Genomic DNA, 16,938 nt, shown 5'->3' on the forward strand with positions numbered 1-16,938 from the left:
TGTACATCTAATAGTTTTTTGAAACTATCAATGCTCCCCGCTGATACGACTGCTTGTGGAAGAGAATTCCACATCCTTACCGCTCTTACAGTGAAGAACCCCTTACGCACTTTAAGGTTAAACCGCCTTTCCTCAAGTTTTAGTGAGTGGCCACGTGTCTTATTGTATTCCCTTTCTCTGAATAGTTTGTTCCTTATGCTAGGGTCGCCAGTACAGTATTTGTACATTGATATCATATCCCCCCTCAATCGTCTCTTCTCCAGAGAGAATAGGTTCAGTGCTTGTAGTCTTTCCTCATAGCCGATGTCCTCCATTCCCCTAATTATTTTTGTTGCCCTTCTCTGGACTTTCTCTAGTTCCAGCACATCCTTCCTGCGGACCGGTGCCCAGAACTGGACAGCATACTCCAGATGTGGCCGGACCAGAGTCTTGTAGAGCGGGAGAATAATCTCTTTATTTCTGGAGTGAATCCCCTTTTTTATACATCCCAGTATTCTGTTGGCTTTGCTTGCGGCGGCTTGGCATTGCATGCCACTGCCAAGCCTGTTGTCTACCAGTACCCCCAGGTCCTTTTCCATCCTAGACTCACCCAGAGGTTCACCCCCTAGTGAATAGCTTGCTTTCTGGTTTCTGGCACCCAAGTGCATTACTTTACATTTTTCTACATTAAACCTCATCTGCCATGTGGTTGCCCACCCCGTTATTTTGTTCAGGTCTGCTTGCAAGATTTCCACATCCTGCATAGAAGATATTGGCATGCCTAATTTAGTATCATCTGCAAATACTGAGATTGTACTAGATATCCCCTCCTCTAGATCATTTATGAATAAATTAAACAGGATTGGTCCCAGGACAGAACCCTGGGGGACCCCACTTTCCACACCCGCCCAATCCGAGTACTCCCCATTAATCACCACCCTCTGTACTCTCCCCTGGAGCCAGGTCTCTATCCAGGTACTCACCTTATGATCCATACCTACCTTCCTTAGTTTGTACAGTAAGCGTTTGTGAGGAACGGTGTCAAAGGCCTTTGCGAAGTCCAGATACACCACATCCACAGGCTTACCTTTATCTAGGTGGCAGCTCACTTCATCGTAGAAGGTTAACAGATTGGTTTGGCACGAACGATTTTTCATGAATCCATGCTGATTTCTACTTATAATACCATTTTCATTACTAAAGTCTTGTATGTGGTCCCTTATCATCCCCTCCAAAATTTTGCAGACTACTGATGTTAGGCTGACCGGCCTATAGTTACCCGGGATATATCTCGGCCCCTTTTTAAATATTGGTACCACGTTGGCTTTTTTCCAATCAGCTGGCACCATACCCGTCTGTAAACTATCCTTAAAGATCAAGAATAATGGTCTGGCAATCACCTGGCTGAGCTCATTAAGAACCCTCGGGTGCAAGCCATCCGGTCCCGGGGATTTATTTATGTTAAGTTTCTCTAGTTTAGCTCTAAGTCTATCCTCTGTTAGCCATGGCGGCACTTCCTGAGGTGTATTATTTAGTTCGGCCTTACAAGCGGGTTTCGTGTAGCCCCCCGATTCCTTTGTGAAGACTGAAGAAAAGAAATTATTTAACACTTCCGCCTTTTCTCTGTCCTCAGTGGCCATTTTTCCTTTATCATCTTTTATGGGGCCAATGTGCTCTGGCCTGGCTTTCTTACTGTTTATATACTTAAAGAACTTCTTGGGGTTCTTTTTGCTCTCCTCCGCTATATGTCTCTCGTGTTCTATTTTAGCCGCCCTGATTTCATCTTTACATTTCTTATTACACTCTTTGTAGTGCTTAAATGCTGCCAATGACCCCTCAGTCTTGTATTTTTTGAAGGCCTTTTCTTTAGCTCTAATATACATTTTAATGTTGGAGTTTAGCCACCCAGGGTTTAGTTTTGCTCTTTTAAATTTATTTCCCTGTGGAATGCACTGGCCCACCCCCTTGTTAAGTATGCTCTTGAAGCACTCCCATTTTTCCTCCGTGTTCTTTGTTCCCAGGGTTCTATCCCATTTGATATTTTCTAGCAGCGAGCGCAGTTTAGGGAAATTGGCTCTTGTGAAATTCAGCGTCCTTATATTACCCTTGTGTTTCCTATTACTGTAATTAATACTGAAACCAATTGACCTATGGTAAGTAAAACTTTCTAGAGCCATATTTTACAATACCAGCTCGTATTATTATTATACAGTATTTATACGGTGCCAACAGTTTTCAAAGTGCTTTACCAAATAATGGGAGACAGTACAGTTTCTATACAATTCTAGATAAAAAGGTTAAGAGGGCCCTGCTCGTGAGAACTTACAATCTAAAGGGAAAGGAAAGTGATATAAAGGTGTTAACTGTGAGTCAGTGAGTTGTTCAAGCTAGTTCCACTAGCCTATAGACAATTTTTGGGCAATTTTTAGGTATTAGGTTGAAAAAGGCTGGTCTACAAAACTGGTTGTCATTTTAATCATTCACTAATAGAGTCAAAGTAAAAAAGTAATTGTCTCTGTAGAGGAACTGTTTCCACCTGTGTGAATTTGATGTTTCTACAACACTGGATTTATATAGGCAAGTAAACCGCATATTTTAACAGTGTTTTATAACAAACACGGAGGAATAGACATTTATTGCCGTATGTGTCCTACTGAAGATATTTTCCCCTCGTTCCCAATTTTGGTGACACCCCTTGTGTTAGGTGTCACTAGCACTGTAAGAGAAAGATATCTCCCTAACAGGGACAATAAAACTATAAAAACTCTTTCCCATATTGTACAAAATGGTTGGAGTTGGGTTTTAATTATATAGATTTGCGAACACCACAAATTACTGATAGTAAATGTTACTTAGTGGTCATTTACCTATAGGAATGAATGATATGACAAAAATGTGGCACATCTGGATAGTGTAAATGGTTGAATTTTTTAAATTTAAACTTAGTGTGACGTGACTTAGACACTGTCTAATGTTACTTTATGATGCTGAGTCACCAAGCAGGGAGAAATTAGTCTCTTTGATTCTTAATTTTCACACGCAAGAGGAGAAAAATATGACCCAAGGCGCATCTGCCCCTAGGAATTAGTCTGAGAATTTGAACATGAAACAGCATGAGAGTAAATGACCTATAAAAGTGCAACAGACAGGTAGATTAGAACCAGATTATTGGTGGTGCATATACATATTTGATAAGTGACTTGCGTTGTATATCTCTTGCTTGTACAGGGCAACCACTACAGGCTGCAGGACCCCATATGCTGAGTCTTTCTTATGATCCCAGGTTTGTATATTCATTTTCACTAGATGACCAGTGTAGAATGGCTTAAGTAATATAGACCAGTAAAATACTATAAGCTAGAACACTGTTTAATAGTTATAAATGGCCATAAAGTGCTTGATTCTCTAAACATCATCTAGGTTGTTTAGAAGATATTCTTCTGAAAACAAACTTACAGATTATAAAGTTTGAGAATATAATGAATGTTTGTCAATGAGACAAGGAGAGATATTTATATGTATGACTATGTATTTGTATGATTTTGTTATGTTACAGCCTTATTCCAAAATGGATTAAATTCATTATTTTCCTCAAAATTATACAAACAATACCCCATAATGACAATGTGAAAGAAGTTTGTTTGAAATTTTAGCAAATTTATTAAAAAAAACAAAAAACAAAAAAAAAAACCCATGTACATAAGTATATGCAGCCTTTGCTCAATACTTTGTTGAAGCACCTTAGGCACCAACTACAGCCTCAAGTGTTTTTGAGTATGATGCTACAAGCTTGGCACACCTATCTTAGGGCAGTTTCTCCTATTCTTCTTGGCAGGACCTCTCAAGCTAGATCAGGTTGGATGGGGAGCGTCGGTGCACAGCCATTTTCAGATCTCAAAGTTCAATCGGCTTCAAGTCTGGGCTCTGGCTGGGCCACTCAAGGACATTCACAGAGTTGTCCCATAGCCACTCCTTTGTTATCATGGCTGTGTGCTTAGGGTCTTTGTCCTGTGGGAAGATGAACCTTCACTCCAATCTAAGGTCCAGAGTGCTCTGGAGCAGGTTTTCATCAAGGATGTCCCTGTACATTGCTGCATTAACCTTTCCCTCGATCCTGACAAGTCTCCCAGTTCTTGCAGCTAAACAACATCCCCATAGCATGATGCTGCCATGCTTCACTGCAGGGATGGTATTGGCCAGGAGATGAGCGATGCCTGGTTCCTCTAGACATGACGCTTGGCGTTCAGGTCAAAGAGTTCAATCTTTGTTTCATCAGACCAGAGAATTTTGTTTCTCATGGTCTGAGAGTCCTTCAGGTGCCTTTTGGCAAACTCCAGATGGGCTGTCATGTGCCTTTTAGTGAGGAGTGGCTTCCGTCTAGCCACTCTACCATACAGGCCTGATTGGTGGAGTGATGCAGAGATGGTTGTTCTTCTGGAAAGGTTCTCCTCTCTCCACAGAGAAACGCTGGAGCTCTGTCAGAGTAACCATTGAGTTCTTGATCACCTCCCTGACTAAGGCCCTTCTTCCCCGATTGCTCAGTTTGGCCAGGCGGCCCGCTCTAGTAAGAGTATTTTATTCTATCTTTTTCATGGGACAACACTAAAGAAATGACACGTTGCTACAATGTAAAGTAGTGAGTGAACAGCTTGTATAACAGTGTAAATTTGCTGTCCCCTCAAAAAAACTCAACACACAGCCATTAATGTCTAAACCGCTGGCAACAAAAGTGAGTACACCCGTAAGTGAAAATATCCAAATTGGGCACAAAGTGTCAATATTTTCTGTTGCCACCATTATTTTTCAGCACTGCCTTAAGCTTCTTGGGCATGAAGTTCACCAGAGCTTCACAGGTTGCCACTGGAGTCCTCTTCCACTCCTCCATGACGACATCACGGAGCTGGTGGATGTTAGAGACCTTGCGCTCCTCCACCTTCCGTTTGAGGATGCCCCCTTGTAACACTAACGAGTCACATGACACTAGGGGAGGAAAAAATGGCTAATTGGGCCCAATTTGGAAATTGTCATGTACTCACTTTTGTTGCCAGTGGTTTAGACATTAATAGATGTGTATTGAGTTTCCTTTGAAGGGACAGCAAATTTACACTGTCATACAAGCTGTACACTCACTACTTTACATTGAAGCAAAGTGTAATTTCTTCAGTGTTGTCACATGAAAAGTTAGAATAAAATATTTACAAAAATATGAGGGGTATACTCACTTTTGTGAGATACTGTATGTACATTAATTTTTTTTCATTTTTTATTTTTAATAAATTTGCAAAGATTTCAAACAAACTTCTTTCACGTTGTCATTATGTTTGTTTGAAGAATTTTGAAGAAAATAATGAATTTAACCCATTTTGGAAAAAGGCTGTAACATAAAATATGGAAAAAGTGAAGTGCTGTGAATACTTTCCGGATGCACTGTATATACATATATGCAAATATATATATGCAAATATATATATATATATCACAGGTACTTTTTCTCATATATATATATATATATATATATATATATATATATATATTGCTACCTCCACAGAAGCTTCCTGGTAGATTGGGTTCTCTGTTCTTCTGCCTTGACTCTGAGAAACAACCTCAGCCCCACTGACACACCATGTTAAGCTAATGGATACTGCATTGCTACTGGGAGCACTAATGTACTTACCCTACATGCAACTAAGGTTCAGTATCAAAAAGAAAACATCAGACTGGTTAGTGGTTAATGAACCCAATATATTGTCATGTGTTGCAGTGAATAGTAGTATGCACATATGAGAAATTAAAGGATCAGATTAGTCACAGTTCACTAGAAAATATGTTCACTAGGCTATAGCAGTATAGAATGGAGTTCTATGCAGCTAAATTAGAGTAAACCACTTTAGAGTACACTCTATATGAATGGCAGTAATGACATTTAAAATTTCCTAAAGAGGTACCTCTTACTATCGACAATAGGAAAAGTTCTTGTGAAGCAGCAATCAGAAAGAGCAATTTTTATCCCTAGTTCTCAGCCGACTAGCGTTGGGGGCCCTGTCTATACAGTGGTGCACATGCTTACAGTCCCAGTAAAATTAGCATGCAGTAAATAATGCTGCTAGTTAGATAGCTAGTCCCTATGGGATCAGTCTCTGCTAGCAGCAACAGATTAATGACAGCAGTGTCCTCTCACCAGTCTCAGCTAAAGAGCAACAGAGGTCTCATTTTTCAGATGTCAGCTCACTTCTGAATCTGCCTGGAGTGCCTTTGGGCCTCAATACAGAGGCTCAGGCTTGTAGCAGGTTAATATGCACACAGGAGCAGTGCTGTGCACACCTCAGTCTCCTCACAGGAAAGGAGCCCCTCGGTATTCAGTCTTGGAAAAATACAGCTGTCTTTCTCTTTATATCCAGCTCACAATGGGAATTGTAGTTCAATCATCCATAGATTGCCACAGTGAAATTTCTATCCCAAACTTCATCTCTCATGATTCAATGCTGCCTACAATCAAGACTCCTAAACTCCTTCGGCTGGTGGATGGAGGCGAGGTAGTGTTAATCCATTGAGCGGAAGTCCATTGGGTGCACAGAGAGCATTGCAGCAGTGTCCTAAATTGCTCTCTTCTCTATCCAAGCACCTGGCTACCCACTGTACATACATACTATATACACTATATTACCAAAAGTATTGGGACACCAGCCTTTACACACACATGAACATTAATGGAATCCCAGTCTTAGCCCGTAGGGTTCAATATTGAATTGGCCCACCCTTTGCAGCCATAACAGCTTCAACTCTTCTCGGAAGGCTGTCCACAAGGTTTAGGAGTGTGTCTATGGGTTTGACCATTCTTCTAGAAGTGCATTTGTGAGACCAGACACTAATGTGGACGAGAAGGCCTGGCTCGCAGTCTCTGCTCTAATTCATCCCCAATGTGTTCTGTCGTGTTGAGGTCAGGACTCTGTGCAGGCCAGTCAAGTTCCTTAATAGGGTCAATTTGCTAAGCATAGGTATTTTAGAAAATCATATTAATGTGTTGCTCTAACATGAAAATTAACGTTCAACACAGTGCAAGCTAATGCGTGTGTGTCTATGAATGTTACCCCACACCCCCACTGGACAGCGCATGAGCAATTCCAAATGGAAATAAAATAATGCTTCCTGAGATAAAATACTCAGTGATGAAAAATAAAGATTATCAATAGTTACACAATTAGTTAGGCTAGGTTCACATCTTTCCCCTGTGGCAGCATTTGGGTGGGCACAGCAGCCCATTCATTTGAATAGACTGCTGAAATAGGGGTAGAAAGGCTCTGCATCTTTTAATAAAACATGGCCCCAGGGAATGTTTTCCAATGCGTGGGCATGCCATTGAGGCCTAATGGCATTCCCATGTTTCTGCCTAATAGCAGGGCATTTTTGATGTGGCTGCCTGCGAGTGTGGGAACACATGTGATGAGCACACCTTCCTACACTTGCCATTGTGTGAGCCTAGCTTTAGTCAGACTAAATAAAAAGACACAAGTCTATCAAGTTCAACTTATGCTAAGGTTCCTGTACTACTTCAAGGCGACTTCTATCCAACTTGTGCCTATAGACTTTAATGGAAGTCGCCTCCAAGCCGAATCATAATCTATATTGATTTGATTTGGATCTGACATTACCGGAAGATTACCCAGGCATTCACTGAAAGTCACTTCAAAGTCACATCAAGTAGTACTCAAGTTGCCAGCAAATCGCCAGGAAGTTGCATGGCAAAGTCGCACTGCAGTGTGAATAGAGCCTAAGAGAAAAATGAATATATTTTGTTTATAAATAAATAAAAAACCTGCACATACAGAACCCTAATCCCACAGCAGATCCAGAGGAAGGCAAAAAAACTATGAGCACCGTCCATTTTGCTACAACAAGCAAACTGTTTCATGTGTAAAAATAATTATTTCAGATGAGTTCAGATGAACTTGCAAGATTTTAAACCGGCCTCAGTGTGAACCTAGGCTAACTGTCAGATATATGCAACTGCGGTGTCTTACACGTCAAACTTTCATGACTAGTAATCAATAGTCCCTTAGAACAACATTATCTGATTGGAAAGTACACAAATTATAACATGCAAAACAATATGATATACGGTGTGTATGTACAGTACATGTGTATGAACAACTCCTGCTCATACATTGACTCCAGTGCTGCTTTGGACAAAATAAAATGCACACTCCAATTTGGCTGTCACAATCATTTTTTGTGTAATGAAAGGCATCTTAAAAGACAAATGTGTCTAAGGTTAAAGTTTCATTAACATTAAATGCAATTTGACATGCTTTAATGCATCTGCGCTTTTCACTCAGTTTTGACACTTTTCAGTTGACAGAAAGCGAAAAACACAAGTCAGTGGTGCATAAAATCTGCATTCACTATTTGTTCTAATTGCATCATTTAAATGGGATCAAGTCTAACTGAAATGAATCGTCCTTAATGGTAAATCGAAGATGTGCTGAAACATACCTTAAAGCAAATCTAAAATTCTAAATGTATATGAAGTACAAGTCCCATGGATGGCCCCAAAAATGCAAAAGAATTTGCAAAAAAGTTTTCTTCATTACTTTTGTGTCAAAAGCTGTCTCAGCTTTGTTGATGCATCTTGTGAAATGAATGCGATCAGGGTGGCTAGCCAGCTTACTTGTTTAAGAGGTTTGATTTTGTGTGTTTTGCATGCATGTTTACATGCTTTCTATATATAGTATGTACTTTTCTTCATTCATTACTTAAAGCTGAACTTAAGAAAAATAACCTTTTGTTGGGATCTCTCTTTACTGTAAGGACTAAATGCTCATTATGTCTTGGTAGGAGATGATCTGGCACTTACTCTGATTCTCTGCTTCAGCAGGCTTGGCTTGGGGTGTTCCATTGGTGTCATTACATAAAATGTAGGTCTAGTACCCTCCTGCACTGTTTATAGAGGGACCTGGCATACGACCGTTGCCGTGAAGTGCTTAGAACGGAGGCTGCAGGGACCTGACTACACAGAAAGGGAACCCAAGGGATCCAGGAAAAAGGTAAGTATTACCACTGCAGGGGTATTTTTTTCCAGCCCAGAATTAAGCTTTAACGTGAAGGAGAAACATTAGGAATGAAAAAAATCGTTGGTTATTATCCCCAAAAAACAAACACAAATCAGTTATTCCCAAAAAAGAACACAATCAGTTACACCTCATTCGTCACTTGTCTCATCCTAAAGGGGGTTCAGTGAATGATGCCATTGATCTGGAGCTTTGCACGGTGGCCTATACTTCTTTTGATATGGCAGTGTCGTGGGTTTGTAGGTATGGTGAAGGTTCGTTGTTGGCCAAGGCTGATCCTAGTTGTTGCCATCTGCTGGGGTGCAAATTGCAAGGGCAGAATTTTTGTTAATAGATGTTTAATGATAGGCTGTGCCATTTCTTTTCATTGTTTGAAATGTTTAGTTCCTTTTTGGAATGGGTAGTTTGGGATGTTTCCGGGCTTAATTCAGTCATCCATTATTTAGATGATTTCTTGTGCATAGGGCCTGCTGAAAGTACTATCTGTGCCTCAATTTTGGCCACGGTCCAACATGTTTTTGAGTTTTTTGGTGTGACATTGGCCCCTGACAAGACGGAGGGCCCTGCCACTGAGTTGCAGATTTTAGGTATTGTCATAGACACCCTGGCGATGAAATGCCGTTTGGCTTTGGACAAACTTGAAGATCTGAAGGGGACAGTTTCTGCCACCAGGCAATGCAAAAAAACTTCTCTGTTGGGCAAGTTGAATTTTACTTGTTACAGTATACCCATGGGCCACGTTTTTTATAAACGTTTTGCGGCTGGTACAGCTGCTACAGTTGACATTAGGGCGCCACATTCTTATCCTTATATTCAGCTGGGGCAGCATCAGCGTGAGGACTTGCAAATGTGGACTTCATTTCTGGTTTCTTACAATTGTCGCTCTCTTTGGCAGGAGCAGGTGATTTCTAATTCTGATTTAGAACTGTTTACTGACGCGGTGGGCTATGTTGGTTATGGAACCTGCTGTCAGGGTCGTTGAAGTGCTAAGAGTTGGCCAGTGGAATTGAGGGATGTTGGTATAGTGCATAATTTGGCTGTTCTGGAACTGTTTCCCTATGTACTGTCCATGGAATTGTGCACGTTCCAGGAGTTGATAACTCAGTGGCTGTCTTGTTTCCAGTAGGACAGATTCTGTCGGTTGCCACTGGCAGCGGAGCAGCGCAGAATTTCATGCCCCAAGCATCTGTGGAACATTGCATTGCTGCTTCCAAGTTCTCAATTCGTCATTTGGTATGTTCCTCAGTTTGGTCCTCATACTACAGTGTGTGGCAGGAATGGAGCGATCTGGTGAATGAAGTTGGGAGGTGTTCTCTCGAGGGCGATAATGTACACGTGTTGCTTTATTTTGGCAGGAATTTTGAACGAGGTGTGTCTGTCTCTGCTATGTCTCAGAAGTTGGCTGGTCTGGTTTTCATGTTTAAGTTGTCTGGTCACAGAGATGTTACCAAGGTTTTTCTGGCCAGGCATGCTATGTGGGATTATGGTAAGGGTCGCTCTGTGGCGGATGCTCGATGCCCGATTTCATTTGAAGTTCTTGGTGCTGTAGTTGGTCAATTGGATAGGGTTGGTTCTTCTGCCTATGAGGTTGCTTTGTTCTGGGCCATCGTTGTGCTGGCCTTTTTTGGGGCTTGTCGGGTGGGGGAATTGGTCAGCTGGAACAACCGCGGTGAGGGTGGTTTAAGCGTACGGGATGTATGGTTACGAGACACTGCATTGGGTATTCTGTTAAGAAAATCTATCACAGATCAGTAGGAGGGGTTCTTGGAGGGGGTGTGTTTGTGGTTGGAGGGGCTGTGTTTGTGGTTCCCTCTTCTCCAGTTTGCCCTGTACTGGCTGTAGGTTTTTTTTTGCTGGCTTCAGCCAAATCTTCCAGGAGTTCCCTTTATGCATGGGGATGGGACAGCAATGTCTCAATTCCATTTTAGAGCAGTGTTCAGGAAATGCCTGTCTTCCACTGGTTTGAGTGCAGACAACTATTCTTCTCATTGCTTTCGGATCGGATTGGGGCGGCAATGTAAGCGGTCCGATGGGGACCTAATGAATAGGTCATTAAGCACATTGGGCAGTGGGAATCAGTCAGATTTTGGTCCTATGTGCGCCCTCATTTATTGTAACTTCTAAGGTTTGCTATCTGTTGTGCCGGGCTAAGTTGTGCCGTCTTGTAGGGTATGTAGGAGCTTGGGACATGCTCCTCCATCTTTAGTATCCATTTAGTATCCATTTTGTATATCTATGTGTTTAAACTCCATTCTGTACGTATCTTGCAATTGACATTATAAGCATGTTCTAATTATACTATCATGTTTCCTGTCGCCTTATAGTTTAGTTCCTCTTTATGAGGATGAGATCAGAAATGTCTAAGCTTTCTTTATTAACCAATAGAATCTACTTAATACATTAATGCCTGTAAATGGAGCGTGTTTCCTATAGCTCGAAATTGATTAGTTTATACCCCCTTATAAGGAATGTACCCTAGACACCCCTCCTTTCTGAATGCATCCTGTATTCTTTGTATAAAGATCTCTGGATATGTATTAAACAGACGAGAAGTCCTATGTACCACACGCAGACTACTTGATTTTATTCCAGTGGCAAAGGACTCTTCCGGAGGCTCCGCTCTTACATAGAACAGATTAGACTTAAGTATAGTGGGGATGGGATTGACCAAATCACTAACAGGGTACAACCTGTCTTCATTATTTAATGTGTTTCCTATCCTCTTGTTGTTTGTTAATATAGTTAGGATTCCTGGGGGTGTTGTATTTCCACCTCCCATTTTCTATTCTCATGCTGATTCCGAGGCGTGCTTGATGTGGATCTTGGGTCACTCATATGTTTTTGGGGGTGCCAGGTGGACGGAGGTTAGGACAAAGGGTAGGCAGTTAGGCCTGTTCAGGAGTGAGGTAAGAGTTTGCTGGCTGGGCGTTCCAGGAATCCTGTGGTCTAGGATCTTGCCCGACATGCATCTTTATTCTAGATTGGACAGGCCCCCTTATGTGGTCCTCTTGCATGTCGGGGTCAATGACCTAGGCTTGCGCTCCATGCGTGAGCAAAGACAGGATATTAAGTTCGATTTTTTACGACTTCAGTCATTTTTTCTTGGATACCATATTTGTGTGGTCCGATATAGTTGCCAGGTCTGAGTGGCATGTGGCCCAGGATAAAGGTCAACGAGGAGGTAGCAAGGTTTTTTGCCTAAAATGTGGACCTGGCAATATGTCATTGAGAGCTGGAGGATGAGTCCTAGCAATATCTGAGAAGAGATGGTGTGCATCTTAATGCCATCTGCATTGATTTGGGGCATCTGGAAAAGCAGAAGGGTATTTAGTGGGCCTTCCAGGTTTGGGGAGCAACAGGTGCATAAAGTGTCATGCTCGTGTGCTGTGGTAGGGGGTCTATTGGGTCTTTGAAGGCGGTGCTGGCCCCCATCACACTATATCATTCCATTGTTTTATATTAATGCATACACATTAATGTGAAGTATTTTGCCTGTTAGAGAGGCTTCACACTGCCCTGCTGCAATTTTGCTAAAGCACAGCTAAACCGCAGTTTTCAATGAGGTCCTGCGGTTTTGGTGCGGTTTCAGAATGTGCACCAAAACTCCTGCATGCTGCATCTTTGCTGCGCTTTCAGGAACCACACCAAAACCACGGGACATCATAGGCATCTATGGGAAAATGCAGCTAACCCTCATGAAACCCCCAGGCTAACTGCGCTTTGCCCAAAGTGCAGCAGGATCACACTGGGCAGTGTGAAGTCAAGAATGAGCAGCAACATAAAAAAAAAAAATCAGACCTGCACATTTTTTTTTAATGCAGTGTACCACAATGCAAGGCATGTACATTGTGGGTGCACTGCAGTGTGGCAGTGCAGGTCTGTTGGCACATGCTGTACTTGTGTATTGGTGTTGCCGTGTTATCCTGCATTGTGGAAATGCACATCAAAATAAACATTATTGCAATATAATTCTAAAGCTATCTATAACTTCAAATAACTTAAGCCTAATGACCCCCCTCCCAATAATAATTAAACCCCCTTCCACTTACCATATTCAATGGCCCTCATTTGGAGAAGACGCACTGCAGGCTTACAAGTACCCAGCTTTTGCATTCAGACCTATGAAGAATTCAGTACCCTTGGCACTCTGCACCCTGACATTGCATTTCCCGGACAACCTGCTTTCCTACTACTAAACCCTTGACTATGAACATCCCTGCCTCCCAATACCCCTCATACTACATCCCAATAGCCAAGACACTGCACGTTTTGGTCACCCAGTACAACCCTTAACACCACTGGCAACTAAACCTTTCTGCTACCCAGCAACTCTGCCACTGCATACTCTACAACTGTTCCCTCTTAACACAATTGCAGGGACATGCACAGAGAAGCAAGGGCTGAGTCTGGGGCTTCTAGACTCTCTGCCCACTTCCAATGACCTCTGATGACATGACCTCCTTCCCAGTGCAGCCTGTAAATTCAACTCATCTCTCAAAGATTTAAATGATTTGCTTCAACCGCAGGGAGACCCGGTGAAAGACCCTCAAAACCAGATGTCTCCCAGGTGTTCTGAATTAATTCACATGATTGGGTATTCTTTGCAAAGTAAAACTTCACGACATTCACTAAGGTCTGGGGCGAATTTCCATACAAAGTGCAGCTTCCCATGCAAAATCAACAGTCTATTTGCCTTTAGTATATCAACCCCTCGGTCACTGGGGGCATGGTGCATATTGTGTGTGTGTTCTCGAAGGAAGAGAGAGTACACATTTCCTGCCTAAGAGGAAAAAGGAAGTCAAACGCTGTAATTTTATTATAAACCTATTCACCACCTCCATTACTACAGAAGCCTTCTAATGTGTTAGCCACCACGTAGAAGTCCATCAAACATGAAAGTATAAAAATGGAAATACATATATGGGGGTTGTTTTACATGCCAAATAATTTGTATTTCTGTTGATCATGTGGTACTGATATGTAGTCAGTCAGCCAGGTTGCTGACATGCCTTTAAAGTGGATGTAGACCCTCACATATACCCAGTGAAATGAACGGCCTCAGATGATACGCAGAGATGGAAAATATCTCCCTACAAATGTTTTATTTGTACTGTATATCTGCTGTCTTCAACTTTCTACACTGTTTAGAAAGCAAACATCGTATTAGAATTTATTTTTCCTGTTCTAGCACTGGGTGTGGTGTCCTCGGGGCACCCCCCCTCCCTCCACATAGCCAGAGGAAGGAAGAAACATGCAGAGCTGTGCCGTGAATAGACCAGCTCTCTGCTTATCTATCTCTATGCACCCATCCCCACACAAATTTCCAGCTGCTTTTATCTCCTGTGTTGGAGAACTTGTCAGAAGTTATCATGCTGATAACAGAGGAACAGAGCAGCAGAAAGACACAGGACTTAAGGCTTTGGAGAGAGATAAGTAAACACTACAGATATATGTGAGCTCAAATTTCAGGAATGGGGTTTACATCCACTTTAGGCATTACATCCATTTTAAGCATTGCAGCCTGGTCCACAGCAGATCGAGATAATCTCACTGTTCACTCTTCTCTCTCCTCCTGTTAGCAGTCATGCAGCTGTCACTTTTTAAGGGCTTTAGAAGAGGCTGATACTAAGTCAAATCTGGTTGCTTACAAAAGCTGAATATAAAAATACAGTTAACCACTTGCCGACCAGCCACTGCCTATATACAGCGGCAGGTCAGCAGGTTCTCGTGAATCGCTGTACCTGTACGGCGGTTTGCAGGAGTGGGGAAGCTGATCCAAGGGGCCGGTGATCGCGATTGCTCCTGGACACCCGTGAGCTCTCCCCACGAAGAGACGAACGGTGGTCTGCTGTTGTTCTCTCAGGAATCAGCACACAGCTCCTGTGATCTTCCTATTTAGGAACACAGGTTTCTGTGTTGATTTCACAAGCCCACCCCCCCCCCCCACAGTTAGAAAAAAACCCCCTAGGCTCACATTTAACCCCTTTAATCGCCCCTGGGTTAACCCCTTCCCTGCCAGTGTCATTATTACAGTAACAGTGCATATTTTTAGCACTGATTACTGTAGTAATGTCACTGGTACCCCCCAAAAGTGTCAAAAATGTCAGTTAGGTGTTGGATCTGTCTGCCGCAGTGTCGCAGCCCCGCCCCGCTAAAAATCGCTGATCGCCACCATTGCTAGTAAAAAAATAAATACAAAATGACATAAATATTTCCCCTTGTTTGTAGACGCAATAACTTTTGAGTAAACCAATCAAAATACGCTTATTTGGATTTTTTTTTTTTTTTACCAAAAATATGTGGTAGAATACAAATTGGCCTAAAATGATGAAAAATGTGATTTTTACATTTTTTTTTTTTTTTTTAATGTTATATAGCAGAAAGTGAAAATGATTGTTATTTTTTTTCCAGAATTGTCGCTACTTTTTTGTTTATAGCGAAAAAAATAAAAATCGCACAGGTGATCAAATACCACCAAAAGAAAGCTCTATTTGTGGGAAAACAATACATCAATTTTATTTGGGTACGGTGTCGCATTACCGTTCAATTGTCCGTTAAAGTAACACAGTGCCGAATCGCAAAAAAATGGCCTGGTCATTAAGGAGGAAAATCTTCTGGTCCAGAAGTGGTTAATACATTTTATTGAATGCATAACTGTATTAATTGGTATTTATTAGCATTTCAGGTTTCTGTTAATATTTGCCTGCAGTTTAATGTCTGTCATATGGAGACTTTTGAATGCAAGGTTTCAAGAAATGCTGTTTCCATCAGGTCACACACACTACCCTTATTGTAGACCTGGTGATTTGTCTGTTAACTAATTGTTTGAATTCCCATTGGCTTTATACTTTGTGGCTGTATTGACCTCAAATTTTACATTTTGTCAAAGATTTGGCTAAAACTGCATCCCAACCACATGTCAGCTAAGTGTTTTATACAACTGTTATAGATCTCATTATTTATGATACAATCCAGATGCCACAGGGTGATGACTTATACAAGGATATAAAACTCTGAAAATAATATATTGATCAGGTTGGAATTTCAAAGTTAAAGATAAGATGAAGAAAGTTTATGACCAACTAAGTCTTATAGTTCAGAGTTGTCACAAAAATCTAGTAGAATCAATGATTACAGCATGGCATATACTTTATAGCCAACAAGCTGAAATGGATTTATATAACAGAGTTCACATCCTATGTAGAGGAAATTAGATGTGAAGATAGGCAAGGCTTAAAGGAATTACAGGCTGGAGTCTATAAAGCGTTGGATCTGTGCCAGAGTACATTAGACTCTGCTCAACACATTTAATAAAATACCAGAAAGATGCTTATTAATTTGAACAAGGGCTTGCATAATAAATCTTGTTGGCATTCACATGCTGCACTTCTTCAGTTTGCTTTTATGAAATCATTTATTTATGTCAAACAGTGTTTCAGCGCTTTATCAGATGTATAGAACTATCCAAAATAAATACAGGAAACTTTATGATGAAAGAAAGGGGTTCACTAGGTGGTTAATGATATTTTCTGCCTTCTAGAACAGAACCTTTCAGTCTTCTTTTGCTGTAATTAAAAATAAAATGCTCCTTTCATAAAGAAAATGTATACCGAGAAAGTATTGAGGATGCCATTGCTGACCTTATGAAAATTCCTGTTGCCCGGATGTCATGCTGAATCAGTCGTCAATGACCTGGAATCATTTTGCAGTTTAGGAGCTCTGACTTCAAGCCCATCCAACTCCGTCTTAAAGTGATATTTAAGCTTGGTTTAAAAAATAAATAAATAAATAAACATGTTATACTTACCTGCTCTGTGCAGTGGTGTTGTATAGAGGAGCCCGATCCTCTTCTTTTCGGGTCCCTCGCTGGCGCTCTGGCTTCTTCCCTTCGAGT

The 16,938-nt window shown here is 41.4% G+C and overlaps 1 protein-coding gene across 1 annotated transcript in view; it reads left to right on the plus strand.

Annotated features, from left to right (window-relative positions):
- Positions 1–16,938, plus strand: part of LOC309544332 (uncharacterized protein) — a gene marked incomplete at its 5' end in the record, with an annotated part of 134,849 nt that overhangs the window by 17,715 nt on the left and 100,196 nt on the right. Inside the window, one exon of the mRNA XM_082243237.1 lies at positions 3,208–3,262. Within this exon, the coding sequence (XP_082099363.1) occupies positions 3,208–3,262 (55 nt within the window). The remainder of the gene's footprint in view (positions 1–3,207; positions 3,263–16,938) is intronic.

Source organism: Pelophylax lessonae, assembly GCF_965119305.1.
Source record: "Pelophylax lessonae genome assembly, chromosome: 1".
NCBI lineage: Eukaryota > Metazoa > Chordata > Amphibia > Anura > Ranidae > Pelophylax > Pelophylax lessonae.